At 41.6% G+C, this 17,887-nt stretch overlaps 1 protein-coding gene across 5 annotated transcripts in view; it reads right to left on the bottom strand.

Moving 5' to 3' along the window:
• Window positions 1-521: 521 nt before the first annotated feature.
• Window positions 522-17,887, bottom strand: part of ANKFN1 (ankyrin repeat and fibronectin type III domain containing 1) — a 125,395-nt gene continuing 108,029 nt past the window's right edge. For all 5 annotated transcript variants that reach the window (XM_032706776.1, XM_032706777.1, XM_032706778.1 and 2 more), the window contains 7 exons: window positions 16,994-17,209; window positions 14,722-14,888; window positions 13,118-13,268; window positions 11,147-11,315; window positions 7,594-7,760; window positions 4,200-4,419; window positions 522-2,187 (listed from right to left, as the gene is read on the bottom strand). In XM_032706776.1, coding sequence (XP_032562667.1) covers window positions 1,391-2,187; window positions 4,200-4,419; window positions 7,594-7,760; window positions 11,147-11,315; window positions 13,118-13,268; window positions 14,722-14,888; window positions 16,994-17,209 — 1,887 coding nt within the window. In that variant the 3' untranslated portion in view covers window positions 522-1,390. The remainder of the gene's footprint in view (window positions 2,188-4,199; window positions 4,420-7,593; window positions 7,761-11,146; window positions 11,316-13,117; window positions 13,269-14,721; window positions 14,889-16,993; window positions 17,210-17,887) is intronic.

Below are 17,887 nucleotides of genomic sequence, written 5' to 3'. Positions count from 1 at the left end.
ACCACAGATCATGGGCCCAAATCCTTACCTTTACCTCAAGGACTTGTAAACTCAACTATTTAACTCAAATCTCTTTATTGGGGGCCTTAGAATGTATCCACCTGGAGGCTGGAAAACCGAAAGGTAGAAGGCTGCGCAAACATGGAGTGAGGGAATTTAACCAGCAGGAATGTGGCCTATAAAATTAAACTTCAAGAACTGTTTAAGAAAAATTAAAGCTTGTGCAACAGCTGGGGTTTCTCTCCACATTAGTTCGTTTCTTAGTGACTCCAGTGTTATGGTTCTCATTAATACAGATTTCATTTTTGAGATCATCTTCTGTAGTTCTCTTAAGTCTTACTGTGGTTGCAAAGGACAAAATCCTGACTCAGTGTGATCTGCCTTTAAACAATACAAGATGATAACTCACCACCTCCCACCCTCCTTATGATATGAGTATTTATTGGGGGCCCAAAGATAAAATCTTAGATTCAAACTGCACCCCAGAGTTCCCTAATCTGAATTGCCAGAATATCCCAATTACAGTGAATATTCAGGAACGAGAATAGGGGCATTTCTTTCCAAGGGATGTATAAAAGTTATTCCAACATAATGAAATGTGCTCTTGTGTGGTGGCAGAAGACAGATCAAACTTTGCTTCCATCTCATGCAGACCCTGCCTATTTTTCCTCTAGAACCTGGCCTCACTCTGCCTGCTCTTGACCTCAAAGGTTCACCTCCTAAGGTCTTAAAATAACTTGCTACATAAATAATTTGAAATCTAAGCTCCTGAAAAAACCCCATTGTGCTAATTATGTCAGGCTCTGACGGCAGTCAGAGATGGTGTTGACTGCATTTTGTAGATACTGAAAGAATTTTCATTTCTTTAAATGCCCAGAAACTCTGGGTTATTTGTGTTACTAGACCAGTTAGCACTCCAGTTATATCCAACCTAAATCCACTCGAGAAGGCTGAGAAGTAGAAAAATTTACAGGAAACAGCGGAAAACAGGTAAATAGAAGTTTAGGACACAGCCCTAAGATGAGGACACCAAGTTGCTGCTAACTTGCAGGCAGAACCACTCATGCTTAAAATTTTGCATGCTCAGAGAAACATGGACATCAAGAGACCTGCTGTTACTGGATTTGCAGCCACAGATTGTTCTGTTATGTGGTGATTGTTGGGACTCTACCTGCAAACCTGCAGATGCCAATAATAACAATAATGCTCACACCCTGACAGATGATACCTCTGTGAGACCAGAAACCTGATGAGGAAGTCAAAAGATCAGGATTCTTCTGGGTGGCGTGAGCTGCCGTTTCAGGAGCTGGAATTTTACAAGTGGTTTTGAAAGTATGGCCTTATGTGCATAATGCTCATATCTCATGGGAAGCCGTGCAGGATTCTGGGGCTAAAGGGTGCTGCTGAAGACTTCTGGGACAGCAGAACCCAGCTGCTCATCTGGACCCGTGGTCTGTTGCATAGCACTGTGCACATCTGTGTGTCCTGCAGACTGCGTGCTCATTGCCCAGGGCTTGCCCTCCTCATCCCCAAATGTCGTTTCATAAGGCTCCACGTGTATCCTGTGGACATTCTGCCTCGGTTCCTCATACTTGCCTTGCTCATCTTCTGGGAGGCTGGATGCGTGAGGTACGAAAGTGCTCCGGGACCCATCGCTGGGGCTCTTTAACTGCTCGCTGGAGGGAGGCTCTTGGGACAGATCTGGAGATCTCATGAGATGCTGGGTGTAGACCCCCTCGGACAGGGAGCCCGCCTGTGTCTCGCTGTGCACGCGCAGCCAGCGGTGCTGCCGGCCGAAATAGTTGTAGTGTTGGTGCTTCCCGAGCTTCCTTTTCCCTAAAAAGCCCAGTGGCTGCTTGGAGCTGGAGGACTTGTCCGTGCTTTTCGATGTGAGCCCCGACAGGGTCAGATTGCTCATGGACTCTGTGCAACATTCAGCGTGAGGATCGAAGGCACCACACTCTGTTGGGCCTTCTTGGAGAGTCAGGCAGGGCTTCATGTCGTGGGCTTGGAGGACATCAGGAGCACTCCCTCCCAGACCACTGCTGGCCTGCTGGGAGATGTCCTGGGACGAGGAGTAAATCAGGTCCAGTTCCCTGGGGCTCAGCGCGTCGCTGGAGTCGTAGTCGCTGTCAGTGGGCAGGAACACTTCAGAGCAGCCTTCCTCGTCTGAGCAGGGCTGGGAGTCTGCAGGGAGAACTGGTTAACACTGAGGACAAGCATGGGAGAGAAGCTGCTGAGCTGTCGTTTATGGGGTTTTTTTTGTCTTAATTTAGAATCAAATCTACAATTCTGAAAATGTGCACGTGGTGCCTCTGTGGAATTGCCATGGGCTGAGGTCACAGCAAAGACAGGAGTTGGGGAGGATTTATCAGGGAGGATTTACGGATGTGTTATAGTGGTGCTGTAGAATTAGGAAAGGCAGAAAGGATTAATTTATATTAAGTACAGGGAAAAAATTTGAATTTGAATTGGAACTAAGTTCTGAAAGGATCTGTTTTCTTTTTTCTTGCTTTCACTAAATTTCATAGAGATGGAGATTTGGGGGAGTGAAAATCTCTAATCCGGGTTCTGTTTTTATTAAAGATATCAGTTGAGTTATCTGGATTTATACCTCTGTAACTGTGAGCAGGGTGTGACTGCATGTGTGCTGAGAGGCTCGAGGCACATCGTGGAGGCTGCTGAACAAAACCCACACTTTTGCCCATCAGGTGCATGATGTGTGTTCAAATCCAAAGCAGACACAAATAGTTCAAATGTGAATTTGTGGAGCAAATCTCACACTGGCACTGAAATCACTGCTGTCTTTTGGCTTCAGAAGGATCAGTAATGTAATAAGTAGTGGCACGTGTGATAGAATGGATTGATGTTCCATTGCTCTGGATAGTTTATGTTAGATCCAAGGAATAAACGTAGATTTTATATTGACTGTTCCCTTGGAGCTGGTGTAAGTTGCCACACAGCCCAGCAATAATGAATCCAGCACATGCAGGACAAGATAAATGCTCCAGTTTGCACAATGCCAGACCTGAGGATTATTCTGCATTCATGGTCTGTAATACAGGGGAAAAATAGCTCAGGGAGGGGTGGTGAGAATGAACACCACTGTGTAATGGAGCAGATCAAAGCAACAGCCTCTTCAGGTTTCTTTTCTTTTAACCTAATGAAATCTAATCAGAATAGATTGATTCATTTTTCTTAACTGTATAAAACTGCCAAATGAAAAAAACCAAACCCCAAATTATAATTACCAAAATGGTTATGGCAGTTGTTTAATGCAGTTTCTGTTGCTTTTGTTTCTGTTTCATTTACTTGTTGCTCAGGAGAATGATGGTTTATTTTTCTTCTCCAAAGTCCTAATTCTGTTAGCAAAATGGGTGTTACTGTTTCATTTGCTTCATCTTTATTTGCTGTGATCCCTTTCTTTCATCAGTTTAATTTTCTGGCTATACAGAAAAGCAATAATTGTCAGTGAGGTGGGTACTTATTTGTGTAATTCTGTGCTTTAAAATGCTTGTCTAAACCACTGAGAACACTGAGGTATGTGAAAACAGGTGTTAAATTGGACTATTGGCACTAAAATTTGCTCTTTCAGAACAAAACAAGGGCATAAGAAACAGTCAAAGTCTGGAAAGAAAATGGCTGTAATATCAGAGAAACAGAAGGTGGCAAATGGGAACTATGGAAAAATCTGAGATTCTGTCAAATTAATAGAAACTGTGGGGAAGAATAATAGATACATGAGTGATGAGAAAGGGTCAGTAGCTTTTGCTTAGCAACTCATGCCTCATCAGTGTACTAAAACTCTGGACATGTGCTCAGTTAATGCACAGCCATCCTCAGAGCTCTGAAGAGCTTTTGACAAGGTTCTTCACCACAGGTTCTGCAGCAAGGAGGCTGTAATTAGGATGAAGAGAAAGCTCCCTCCATATAATAATAGCAGATTTTTGGTGTAGGCAACAAATGAAGCAGTCAGCTTTCACCATGGATGGATTTTGCTGGAATTCTGAGGAGTTGAAAGCAAAAAATGATTGTAAAGCTTGTATGAGGATCTCAGGATATTGAGTGGCAAATGATTGTTAAAATACCTTGGCAGGTATGGGAAAAAATTTACTCCTTTTATCAAAAGACGTGCAAGAACTGTTATAATTGAGTGAGTTCAAAGATTGCACTTGGTGAACACAGGAAAATTCTCTTACCACTCACAGCTTTTCTCCTCTGGATTCTGGCCTCAGGGGAAGGGGGAGGTGAAGGAAGACAGTCTAGGTGTGAAGAGGTGGAGCTCATTTTCTTTTGAGGGTGTTCTTCTGAAAGATCCACAAACTTCTTTATGGGCAGGCCAGCTGCTGGCTGCTTGTACCTTGCATACTGCAGTGCTTCTGTGATCCATCTCATTTCCCTCCAGATCTCATCGATTTGCTGTGGGGAAAAAAATGGTGAAAAAATACAGTTGAGTATTAATTCTGCCTAAGAGTGTGCTTTCTTCAAGTGCCCGAGTAGGTGTGTGGTCACTGCCAACAGAGAGCAGCAGAATCCCCTGACAGGACTCTTCAGGTTGAGGTGGTCTGAAGTGATTTTGATTAAGTGCTTGTTCTCTTCCACCACTGCAGGGGCCACCAGACTCTCAAGTTATGTACCTCAGGCCTAAAATCGGACATGGAAAGAAAATGAAAATTGTCTTTTGATCGATTTGTAGCACACTTGAAACTTGCTTTCATTCTGTACTGGAGTGAAAGTGAGACTTTCACCATTGCAAACCCGGGGTGTCAAAACCAGCTCAGTTTAAATGTAGTTTTTAACAGATAAAGAACACACACAGGTGTGGAAGAATATACCTGTGTGAAGGGCTGAGGCACAGCTGAGTCAAACTGCAGGTTTCTCCCTTATCATTTTGGTCTGCATACATTTTAAAAGTATAAAGCTACACAAAACCAGTTCTAACACATGCCTGAGAGAGAAAAAGACACAAGTGCCTAAATCAATAGCAGGATGTAGCTTTAAGCATCTCTGCAGAGAGGAAAGATGCTGTTTAATGTGGGTCTGAAGTCTTTTGATAATGGAACACTTTTAACATCTTCAGGCCATTCAGGATCATTGATGACTGGGCAAATGTTGTTGCAACCATGAAATGACAGTAGCTGTGGGTTATAATATCCTCCTGCTGCAGTGTCCTTCTAGAACATCCCTTGTACTTCTACAGAAGATTCTGCATTTAAAGTGAGCCTTCATATTAATATTGCAGCGTTTGAGGGAAACTGCTTTGTAGTTACACAAGAAACATTCTGCAAGAATGCAGAGAGCCCTGGGTCAGTAAATGGAGAGGCAAAAGTGAGGGGTACTTTGTGCAGTGGGAATTGTCAGATAGGGGAGTGACAGAGGGATCAGTGAGAAGGAGACTGAGACTGATGTTCTGAGTTCTCCAGCAGTTACTCTTAGCAGGAGATACTTCACAAAATGCATATTCAAAGTGTGGAATTTATTCCCAGGGGATACTGTAGATGCCAGATTAGCCGTGTTGGAGACAGGATAGCTGGCGAGATGGATCTTTGCTTTGACCTAGTATGGCCATTTTTATGTAAAGGTGAAATCCCGACTCCAATGATGTCAGTGCAAGCCTTGCCACTGAGTTAATTTGAGCTAAGAATATACACTGATAAGAATAGCAAATGGTTCAGGGATTAATTCATAATCCTGCATCATTTCAAGACTCCAGTGCAGCTCCATGAAGAGAATGCCAGTTAGCAAACATCTCACCTATTCGATTGTAGAGATTTTATACTTCCTTTCTGTGATCCTCCCTCAACCCCAATCAAGAATCATACTGCATGCAGTTTAATAAAATGCAAATCCTGTTGGTTTTCCCCCTGATGCCATTCTGCAGGTCATTTTAATGAACTGTGGTTCTTTTAAAATTTAGTAACATTAGAAGCATTACAGGATATAAATTACAGCTTAATTTCAGTTTTAGTCTCAGTGTCTGTAGATTTCTTTCCTCGCTGTGTAACATTCCGGTAAAGACTTCAAGCACCTTATCTGCTGGTTGGTTTTGGGTTTTCTTTTTTCTTTTTAATAATTTTTACTTTTCAGTTGCCCTCTGACTCCTTTTCAGACCTGCATTTATATAGACTCCCTTGCTCTTTACAATGTTTGGTTTGTGTAGTGACTTCAACACTGTCTTAGATCTCAGATCACACAAATGCTCTTGCGGTTTCGTGGTCACCACTGAAGATTGTGGTATGTGGTGGGCTGAGAGATTTTTGCCAATAGGTGGAATACAGCTGGTTTTCATTTTTTGAGAGGAAACCTGACAAGCCCAATACACTGTCACAATAATTCAGCACGAAGCACTGAAGTTTAAAATGTTCTCCCACGTTTTTCCCAGCCTATAGATGTGACTCAGACACTTTGGAGAAGAGGGACACAGAGCCGTCTATGCAGTACATGCATATTAATGTACATATGCTTATTTTTGATGTGAAGGATAAAAATCTTCCAAGTTCTCCTGCATACTGGGGAAAAGCTAGATTTTCTGAGTGTGAGAATGGAAAGGTGAAAAGGAGGGAGATGATTGAGAGGTGAAAGTACAATGGAACATTCCTCTCTGCCCCTCTGGAGGTTGCCAAAAGCTCCAAGTGAATAAGGCAAAGGGGGTCTGAATGCAGAACAAAGGAATAGGAATATTATCATCTTGTTCATAATTATGGAGGGCCAAACATATTGTCAATGGGACAAATGGTTGTCTCAGCCCCCGTTCCAGCAGAAGATTCCTTGAATATTAAGAATAGAGAGCTGAAAACTTATCTGCATCTCTCTTGTAGAAAGGCAGCTCATCCATGTCCACAAACACACTCTGCAAAGGTTATGAGCTTTGTCTAGAAATGGTTTACAGAAGGACAGGCTTTGCTATGCTGGACAGTGGGGTGGAGTTCAAAGAGCCCTGAGTTGAGTTGGTAAAGTCTTGATTTGGGAACAGTCCAGGAAAATCAGTGTGAGAGACAGAGAATAAGCAAATTAGATGAGGATGGTAACATTAGTGGTCCTTCTGCACTGGAGGACTGAAGCAGTGCCACTGCATGGTGCTGGCCAGACTCACAGACCTTTCTGGGGCCAGCTTGCCATCTGAAATGCAGAGCTGCATTCTTGAGTGTGATACTGTTGATGCAGATTGTCTCCACAACCCAGTCTGAATATTCATTTTAATCTTTTTAATTGCCACCTTATCGTGGTGGAAAATGTCCTCAATTCATCCAGACAAAGAAAAACTCTTACACAACTGAATGCCCAGACATGGTGCTAACTTACCTCACGTTAGATGGGAGGGAGTTTTACAAGCAGACTGACACATTTCTTTATAACAGTCTAGTATAACTGTCATTTGATTTTGCCCATAAAAATCCTTCTATAAAAGCAACAACTAAGGAAAGCATGTTCTGGGTTTGAATTTCATAAAAACAGAATTGCACTTTTGATACAACTGCTCTTTTTATGATGTCTGTGAATAATTCTCCATTTAGATTTCAAGTTACAGCCCTATGCAATTTTTAAGAAAGCCACCTTAAAATCTCCTTGGAATAGTCAGAAACAGACTGTTACCTGTATGTAGTCTATAACTTGCTGGTGTCTTTGTTTGGCTGCAGCGACTTCACTGTCTGAAATTGCTTCCCTCAGGGATTGCTGGGTTTTCAGAGAGTCCAGCTCTATGACAGCAGAAAGGCGGCAATACAGGCTTATAAATTTTTCCTTGTAACAGCAAAAATGAACTGTGAAAAGACCAAGCGCAAAGGAAAATTGTTATATTCTGGTTATGAAATATGAAATCCTTAGGTTTCAGAACACAAATTTTATTAAATATAGTAACCAGCTCTGGATGGGTTACTTTAAGCTGGAAATAAATAATACAGGCTCTAATTCTCTTCTCGTTTACACTGGATTTACTCTGTAACTTCACTGATTTCAAAAGAGTCATTTCTAATTTATATCTAAGTGCAGGGATAATCAGGCCCTTAGTATGCAGCTCCAGAGGCTGTCTTGCCCTTGATAGCTTCAATCAGAAAGGCTGTTTCTGAGGCTTTTATAGCTCATCATTTCTTTTATCAAGAAAGTAGTGACATGACTGGAAAATTAAACTCATCTTTTATTTCTTTTAATTGAGTGTTTCAGAATGAAAGGATCATTTTGAAGGCCAGTAACTTTCTGTTGGGCTGTGCTGCCTTAAATCAGGAACTTCGGGGTAAATGACTCAGCAGGAAAAGCATTGCAGTGATAGCAGAGTTTGGGGGAAACAAAGCCCTTTTAGGTGTTGCCACACACCATCCTCCAAACTCTCTTGCAGAAGGGTGACACAGAAAGTTCAGACGTGACCCTTTGCTTTGTGTAATTTGACTTAGGAGCAGCCCAGAGCTCTTGGAGCTCCATCAGAGGTAGCAGAGACAGAACAGCTTCAGTGCCACAGAGCTTCTCAAATGCTGATTTACCTGCTTTCTTAAAGCTTATTGTTCCAGAACCTGTAACTGCTCAGGCAAAACTTAGCAGTTACCTCTACAAATGGCAGTGCAGACTTACTGGAACTTCTGAGGGAGAACAAGTTTTCAGAAATACTTCCCCATTCATTGGTGCTTCAGTAAATGCAAATATACAGCATAATCTTGTTAGAGCAGCAAATGCCTGTCCGTTTACTGGGTTCTGGATTGGGGCATGGTATTTTTCAGGGTGTTTCAAGTGTAAATTGCATACATTCTTATCATAAATATTAAAAAGAGAAACGAACACAGTGTCACGTGTCTGCTTGTCCCTTGCAAACAACATGATAAGAATCATTGAGAAGAATTTCTCAAACGAAGGAATCCAGTCACAAACACTGTGACAATAAAGGCCTAATCTGAACATAGAAATCTCACAAAAAAAGAGTGAAAGGAAGAATTCTACCTTCTGGTTTCAGCCATGCCTAGATATAGCAGGGATCAGTGTGAATAGTGTGTGGTCTTACAGTACATGTGCCATATGTGGTGGACTCTTGAGTGAATTACAGCCGCGGTTTCGGCTCCAGTGCTGAAGTTTCGAGCCTTTGTGGTTTTAAGTCAGACCCTTTAATGTTACTTTAACAAATGTTACTTCAACATAGTCTTTTGTGGTTATGCAATTATATAGTTGGTAGCCACCAGCTAATGGGGAATGGAAGCTTCTAATATTTGAGATGTGAATCACAGTCACTTTATAGAACATCAGGGATACATATATAATAAGTCATATAGAAATGTCGTCTGCCTTTGGCCAGAGGATTGCTTACTGAAAAAAAACACTCAAAAGTAAAATTTGGATTTCCATACTGTTTTCTCCACCATGAACTACTTTCCCACTGTAGCAACACTGCTGAACAGAGAGGGCTGCACCTGGAATTCCTTTTGAGAGGTGATGTCTCTGTTGAGTGTTTACCTGCACCACATCACCCCAGGCAGTGCCTGTTGCTTTGCCAGCCCGATGCAGACTGTGCTCCAGAATTGAGAGTGGCTCCTGCCTGTGGCCTCTGTGCCACATAACGAGAGTTAAATAGTCTGCACAACCTCTAGAGTGGAGATTAATTTCATCAGAGATTAATATGCTTCATGCATTAATTTGCACAGTGACACAGACATCCCCTCTCACCAGGAGAAATGATGTGCTCCCAACACAGAGGCCAACAGGCCTCAGGGTGGCAGGGCAGGAGACAAAAGTCTGGCTTTAGGGCACTGCAGCCATGGGATGTGACCCAAAGCACTGAACTAATGCTTCATGTTCAATTACATTAGTTTTCCTTTGAAGGGGTAACTTTTCCTTGGCAGACTACACCATGTATTGTGTGGCTGTACCCCTCAGAATTTTGTGGCAGCTCAGCTGGCATCTGTCCTCCCACAGCCACCACAAAAACCCCAGGGTTGTCACAGGCACCACTTTGTGTGCTGTGGCTGATGTGGCATGAATACAGTCGTGTATTCCTGCCTGATCCAAGTGAAATTTGTGTTGCTGGGTGATGGTGGGTCATGGATCTGTTGTGACTGCAGAAACATAGGCATGGTAAGACCCTCCATTAATATCTAAATATAGCACTGATATATAGAGACAGGAAGATAATGGTGTCACATAACATCTGAGAGAGACATCACTGAGGACACAGTTGCTGCAAGAGGCCTGTTCTATAGTGGCTCCTGGTGTACCAACTCCATCACTTTTGGTTCATATCTTTCTTCTCGAAGGCAAATGAAGGAAAGATACCCAGTTTTACAGGCCAGAAGGAAACAGAGCAGACTGATGTGAAAGGCTCAGCAGTCCCCATACTTAAATATAATATTCTTTCTAAAAAGAACTATTAAGTCTTTATGAGCTGCTTTTATGTGGAACCTTTCTTTTCTCTGTGGACCAAAGAAGAAGAAATGAGAAATAGAGGACCTTGTAGCTAAAGCATCTTATGCCTTCTGTGAAACAGCTGGAAAACTCTGTTTTGGGGAATTCTTACCCAGTCAGCAAAGCAGTGGAACAAGAGGGCTGAATCTGCTACAGTGCAGGATGTGCTCCCTAAGGAAAGAGATTCAAATCCAGTGCTTTGGCATTTTTCACAACGGGCTTTTCTTTCACCACAGCAATAGGACAGTCTCCTGCATTTTTCCAGGAATCAAAAGGAGAAAGATGACCCTCACATGGGCAAATCTATTAAGACCTTTCACGGTGTTGTGAGGGAGCCAGACCTTGAGTGGGACCATCTGCAATCAGGAACTGCAAATATTCTCATTACAGAACCGGTGGTTATCCTCTTGACAACTCAGAGGGATGTTTTTTTGTCCTTTCAGACTCCAACCTTGCTGTGTTGTGTGCAATTTTTTTCTGGTTCTGTTTTTTTTTAAAGAACATCATCTTCCAAATAAGCTTATAGACACATACTGGATAACTGTGGGCTTTGCTCTCTGCTTTGCATTTCAATAACGATGGCTACAGTATATGCTTTAACCGCTCTGCTCCCTCTGTAACTTGTACACAGTTATAGGTAGTGTTGTTGCCAAAGCCATCATGTGATTTATTGACTCTCCACTGGGACAAGGGGGAAAACAGATACAACTTTGTGATTTTATTATAAGGAGACTGGGTTAATATTTCTGGGTGAAGCAAGCTACTATACCGAGTTCAAACATCTGAAGAGGGAGGTTAAGAAATCCTGAGTGTGGGGTGTAAGGATTATTCTGTCCTGGGGCAGTGCAGACGTCGTCTGAGGCGGGGAGCAGGAGAAGAAAGGAGACATTGTGACCCAGTTCCAACACCTCCTGTGTGTACAGACGGAAGTGCTTTGCCTGTACAGGGACACGCGCGGGGGAAGAAATAGGAGAGAATTACAACATGGCACTTATATAAACAACACCCCAAATGATATAAAACATTAAAGAAAATTTGCACAACATCAAGCTCGGAATTTTTATAAAACATAAATATTTGGGGCGGGGGGGGGGGAGTCGGGTCTAAATGTGGGTTCATGTCACTACATAAAATAAAGATTTAAAGCTGCAATGTTCCACATTAAAACAACACACGCAGGCACAACCCCCCTGAAAACAACATTTATGTTTCTTATTAGGCAGAAAATGATCACATGCCATGTGCTTTTCAAGATTATGATTGCATAATTATGTGAAAACATGAAAATGGATTCAATTAAAAACCTTTAAGATTCAATTTAGGGTTGGTTAAGAGAAATATGCAGCTCTCCCTCAACACAGCACTGAAAAGGTTTAACAAGTGCTGCAGCAGGAGAAAATGGCACAGGCAGGAGCTGGGCTGAGGCTGCTCAGAGCCACTGTGTGCAGCACTGCTTTGCACCCTGGGTGTGCACCAGTGTCACTGCCCCTGCTCCTGTTCACCACAAAAATAATAAAAACACATCAACAAATCTGTTGAATTTAAAAATTCAATTCATTAACATAAAAGTTTGGTCCTGAGCCATCAAACCATTTGCAACTGTGTTGAACTGCAAGGTCATGTTGATGTCTGTCTCTCATGCACGATAGATGAGCTCAAAAGCTTGGCTGAGCTGCAGCCTCAGGAACATATTGCACAGTGATTTAAATGTTTTAGTCCCTAACTCTGAAAGAAAAAGAAAAAAGATGCACAAAAGCTATAACCTCCCAGCAAATACAGTAACATAGCGACCTGTACAGAGCCCTATTGAATTAGAGTGACTGACCACAAGGCAGCACACCATCTGTCTTAATTTTGGATTTACTTGAGTCTTACTTGGCTCTTCCCAGGCTAGAAGGTACAGCACTGATGGATTCCTTTTTAAAAGTAAAGCCTAAACCTTTCAAAATCAAGAAATGTAGAACCAGATTAATTTATTTTAAGGCCACATCTTTCTAGCTGCACAGACTGACCTCGAAGTGAATATAAAGATGATTGACTTCTACTTTAAGACCTCTTTACCCTTGTAGACCAAAATAAAATGGACTTCATGTAAACAAGAAACAAACTTCTTATCTTATTTTTTCACAGATCTTTCACATCATAGATTCTCCTCCCTGATTTTATTTATTCACATATGCATTTCTTGTACCTAAATGTAAAGCCAGAAGCCAGATACCTCTCCTCACCCACAGCAATCTGGAGGTCTGGAGATATGTGTTTTAAAAGTGCTACATTTATCTGGGTGTAAAAGAACAGCAAAATGCTGTGTCATTAGCAGGCCTTTCATACAGCCTCACTCTGAAGCTCCCAAACAACAGTCAGTTGCCCTGCTTGCCTGGAAAAATAACTATATTTTTCTTTGTCAGCTGGGTAAAGATGCTCAGAACTACCAATTTCATGCAGGAGTGCTTATTTGCACCTGCCTGAAGTGTCACAAATATGCTAAAAGATGCAAAAATAGGAGCTAGTTGAAGTTTGTCTCTTAATCCCTATATGTTCAAATATCCAGGAAGCTGTTTGTCAGAGATGTCCCCCCCTCCACACACATAAAATAACAGAATACAAAACTGCTCTGCTTTACTTGCCTTGTAACCCTGACACTGAATCCCTAATTGCAAGTTACAGGTTTTGTAGCTCTTAGTTGTGTTCTTAAGAATCAGTTTTTTAAAAAGGTGATAAATACCACAAAGGCAAATACCTGATGCAGAGGTAGATTGATCTGTTTGAGGAGAGCTTTCACTGCTGTCTGGAGCTCATACAAGAACAATTGAGTAGGGCAGTCTGAAGTATGATCCATACTTTCCACAGATTCTGAGCCAGAAAGTGTTTGGATCCATTCCCACTCATCTCTGTATGTTGAGTCAAGTTAAAATTAGAAATATAACAAAAGTTCAGTGCCCAAGTAGGAATTCAGTGTATGTGCATTTGGGATCTGTTGATCATTTAATCCTCATATACCCAAACGTTCTAAACCTGTGCAATCTCAACTGTTTGGGGCTAAAAATCTAACTTTGAAAAGTTTAATTTTTCTAGCACATGTACACCAGGCTGAACATGCCTTGCAAGCCTCTGAAAGTCCGACTGCCTTTGAAATATTTCACTGAGGCTTCTCACTCTAGGTTTTCTCTTTCATATTCTTTGTTCCCTATTTACCACAGTGCTTTTAAAAAACATGCCTTGAAAATGACAACAATTAGTGGACAGTTTAATCTTTGTGATGCACTCTCTTCTACTCACTGCAGCCAAAGAACTTCCTGCTTTGCTCAATATATATCCATTTGAGACCTGATAAACATTGGAATCATCTCTCTGGATCAAATCCTTAATTCACCCTGCCCAGTATTCAGTCTTGAAAAGCAGCCAGAATCAGACATTCAAGGAAAAAAAAACTGTACAGGAAATCCCACTACAAGACAAGTAATAGATGTGGTACAGTCTGCTCCTAAATAAAGATCTGGTCTTAAACTTCAAGAGTCAGGGATTGTTATAAACTCTGAAGCATTAGGCTTTATATTCCTTCCAACATTGTTGTTAGTATTAACTATTACATTCTGGATATCCTTGTTATCCATGTAGATATCCAGTTCCTTTTTCCTCATGCAAAATTCTCAGCTGGTTTCTGAAATTACATGGGATTAAAAAGCTCCAGAAAAAAAAGCCACTTAAATATGTTGCCCACTAGGCAAGGACCAGGCAGTACAAACAGTGCACTTGCCAGTGGATAAGGGAAGGAGTGGACAAAGGGAAAATGGCTTTCCCAGAGCACAGCAGTTCATTGGGTGGTCACATTTGTAAATATGGTTTTCAATTGCTGTGTGTTTGCTGTGGTTTAGAGTGACAAATCAGGTATGACACAAGAGAATAAACAGGAAAATCACCCACACCAGCAGCCTGTGGTCAGTGAAAATCCACAGGAAGGGTGGCACTGAATCCACTGGAGGCCAAATCAGGGCTGCAGGCTGTGATCTTATGAACAGGTCAATACCACTGTGCAGAATTTGAATGACCATGGAATACCGTCCTTAGAAACCAGTAGGATCGTGTGCACATGTTCTGGGCTGGCCTTCAGACTGCTGGGAAAACACAGGTGCAGCTGTTTAGCTCAGAGCCAGTCTCTGGGATGGCCCACACCTGAGCCAAGCCTTCGTGCCACACACCTGAGCCAAACCTTGGTGCCACCTGCAACTCTGCAATGGCAGAATTGCCTTGGTGTTTACATTTCATCAGTTGTTTCAAACCCAAATTTTCTCTCTCTCTCTTCTGTATGTGTGTGTGTGTAAATACATATATCTATTTACTTACTTGGAGACATTGCTGTTGTCCCGGATTTTAACATGACACAGGACATTGGGCAACTTCTGCAGCACCAGCACTTTGATTTGATCCACAGAACTGCAGAGTTTAAGGTAACCCAGATACAGGCCGGGAGGGAGGCGTTGCTGACTTCGTTTGTGATAGGAAAGTATGTCCTGTTTTAAGGGAAACAGTCCTACATAAAAATCTCATATATTTTTTTCCACATAAGCAGAAGAGTTTGAGATCAAAAAGCAACAAATGTTTTTACAGCCGTCTTTTTGTTTCAAGTGTGTTCCCAATTCGCAAAGCATTTAAGCACATGCTTAAGCATAAGAATAATCCCTGGTAGCTTGGATGCACTTGGACAACTTCTTACTTAAAGCCATACACAGGGTCCCTAAGCTCTCCATGTTATGCAGGAATTGGCTCTAACAACCTGGGCTTTCAATCTTCTACAACTGTGGTGTTTAAACTGGCTTAAATAACCCCCACCTCCGCCTCCTGTCTGATCATTTCAGCAGTGAGCTGGGTCAGGGAACTGTCTCCTCTGAAAAACAACTTGGGAAGAGGAGCAGTTGTTTTTCAGGCAGAACAGTTCCCTGGTTCAGCTTTGGTGCAAGGCTGCACAGACAGAGCACCTGGGGCAGGTGGGAGAGAGCAGCTGCTTGAGCCAGGATTGCCCCCAAAGAAATGCCAGCCTACAGCTCTCCAAAACCTGTTCTGTATCACCTGCTGTCACCAAGAAGTTCCCTGCGAGCCTAGGGCTTGGTTTTTCTACAGAATTTAATTAGTGGCAACGTTTTCTGAGCAAATATCCTTACCAACAAATGGAGCATAGGAGAAACGAGTATTGATGTTGTATTTGCTGAGGCCAGGAGACATTTTTAAGGCTATGTATAGCAGTCCCCCAGAACTACCCAAAAAGTGATGTCTGCTGCCATCCTGAGAAATGTGTGCTTCTGCAGTGGGTGAGGATTAAGACACCTGGCCTTATGCCTTTGCTCTTGGAACCATCAAATTATCTGCCAGTGCTATGCTTGGCTCTGACCAGTGCAATTAGACCCTCATTTTCACAAGCACTTCATGAACAAAATACCCATTCGATGATTAAACAAGTAATAGAAGAAAGGGTGGGCATTAGATAGGAATGTGTAAACCATTAGGGGAACATTTTTTCCACTAGGATCTCTGTGGAAATCTGATCGGGCCTGTATTTTGCTTTTCCTAATATAAAACTTTTGCCCAGATTGACGTTTTTCTACACCTTTAACGCACTTGAATACATTAAATCTAACATAGATCAGGTAAGTTTTATTGTCTTTTGGAAATTTTTTAATGTTCCTAAAACCTGGTAACATATATTTTGATTGCCTGTCACTTCCCGGTATGAAAAGCAGAGTCTCTGCCTGAGAAAGTGCCTCTAATTCAAAAATTAACCACAGCAAGTCATCATCTTGTTGAGGGTGCTAAAGAAGGGACTAAGATGACAATTTGTCTTGTGTTTTGGGTAACTGTGCAACTGATTTTTAGAGAGATTGGCTACTGATATATTATGAGAAGTAGGTCACTGTTACCTACAGAAAACATGTATTAATCTTAACATAAACTGTTTAATTTGAATTTACAGATACCCCAGTTCTTGAAGGGCTGAACCCCCCTGTCTCTCAGTCTTGGTAACTGAACTGACTTTGCCAAATAACTTCCAAGGTCAATCCTTACCTTGGTATTTTCCTAATTGTAAGTCTAGGAGCACGTTATGCAGAAATTAAAGGTGGGTTATGGTTAGTAAAGAATTCTTTAGCAACTATACCAGGCTCCAAGGAACCCTGAACCCCACAGAACAAGTTTATTAAGTAGAACAGTAAAGTTTAAAACGTTGATTTGGTTTTCAAGGTTGGATGGAAAAATCTTATGGAGTGTAGAAATTCTAAGTGTCTGTATAGGTGCTTAAGAACATCCCAGAGAATTTTATAAGCTTTTTATATCCCTTGCTACAGAATTCCATAGCGTGGTTTCCCGGAACTGATAGAAACTGCTATTCTCTGCGAGGACTTTGAAATAATTTCTTTCGAATCTCTTGGATATTTTGCATATTAAGGATCTGATTCCAGACCCACTGGAAGTAATATAAGTCTTTGCTTTCAGTGGGAGCCTTGCCATTAATTTTATTGGGCACTGGACTTTGGCCTAAAATTCTACAAGACGCTTCCAAAAGTCAGGGCTCTGGCACAGGCTTTACAAAAGCAAATAACACACAGTAAGAGAAGCAAAGCACTACCTGGATTGTTATAAGCAAGATGTCTAATGCTGTTGGCTCCTCTGGAGTTGAAAGGGATTTCCTCTGGCTTTGTAGTTTGGATACCTGCATCCATTTGCCATTAAAAAATGAATACAGACTCTCCACTTCTCTTACAGTAACTATCAGCATATTGCCATGTCGGTCCTTGATTGGTTCATAAAAAACTCTGCCTAAGTTGTGAGTTCCCAGCAAATTCTAGAAAACAAGCAAATTATAAAATAGAAGTTATTTATCACATAGCAGGCGAGTATTTTTTTAAACTTAGCTTTGTGCTCGCTGACATCAGTCCTGTTGACTTCAATAAAAACTGGACACACAGTGTTTCTCAAACCCTTGCCCTGAAGTCGGATCAATTACTGGCAAAAGGAAAAGTTTTTCCCTAGGTTGTGTTTGTGGATTGAGCTGTGGGTCCTCCAGTGTATTTGGTCCAGCAGGGTTTAGTCCAATGTTTAATGGAGAACAGCAGAAAGACTATTGCGACCCAATGCCTTTGTAAAGGAAATGCTGCAAAGTAATTCACTTATTTGGGCTGAACTTCCTATTTTTGGTCAGTCATGTAAAGATGAAGGATGCAATTTTCAGAAGCACTCAATGTTAGTCCAATTGTGACTCCTTTAATTTGAACTTACTGAAGAGCTTGGTGTTTATCTGAACCTCCCCAGAACCAAATGTCAGAGATTATGCAAAATTCTTCCTCTTTCCCCAAATCACTCATAACGGACACTTCAAATGTTTTCTCCATTAACTGTAATCTCAATCTTCTGTTCCCTGTTTTAAAATTATTCAGACTATTTTCAGGAACAAAAGCAAGAGATATTTGTGTTGAATGTAAATAATTCTGTAGCTTAACTGTGGAGTGTGTTTGTGAAGAAA

This window comes from Chiroxiphia lanceolata, chromosome 19 (genome assembly GCF_009829145.1).
Source record: "Chiroxiphia lanceolata isolate bChiLan1 chromosome 19, bChiLan1.pri, whole genome shotgun sequence".
Taxonomy (NCBI): Eukaryota; Metazoa; Chordata; class Aves; order Passeriformes; family Pipridae; genus Chiroxiphia; species Chiroxiphia lanceolata.
The sequence above is the reverse complement of the archived record's forward strand: the minus strand, read 5'-3'. Positions and strand labels throughout refer to the sequence as shown.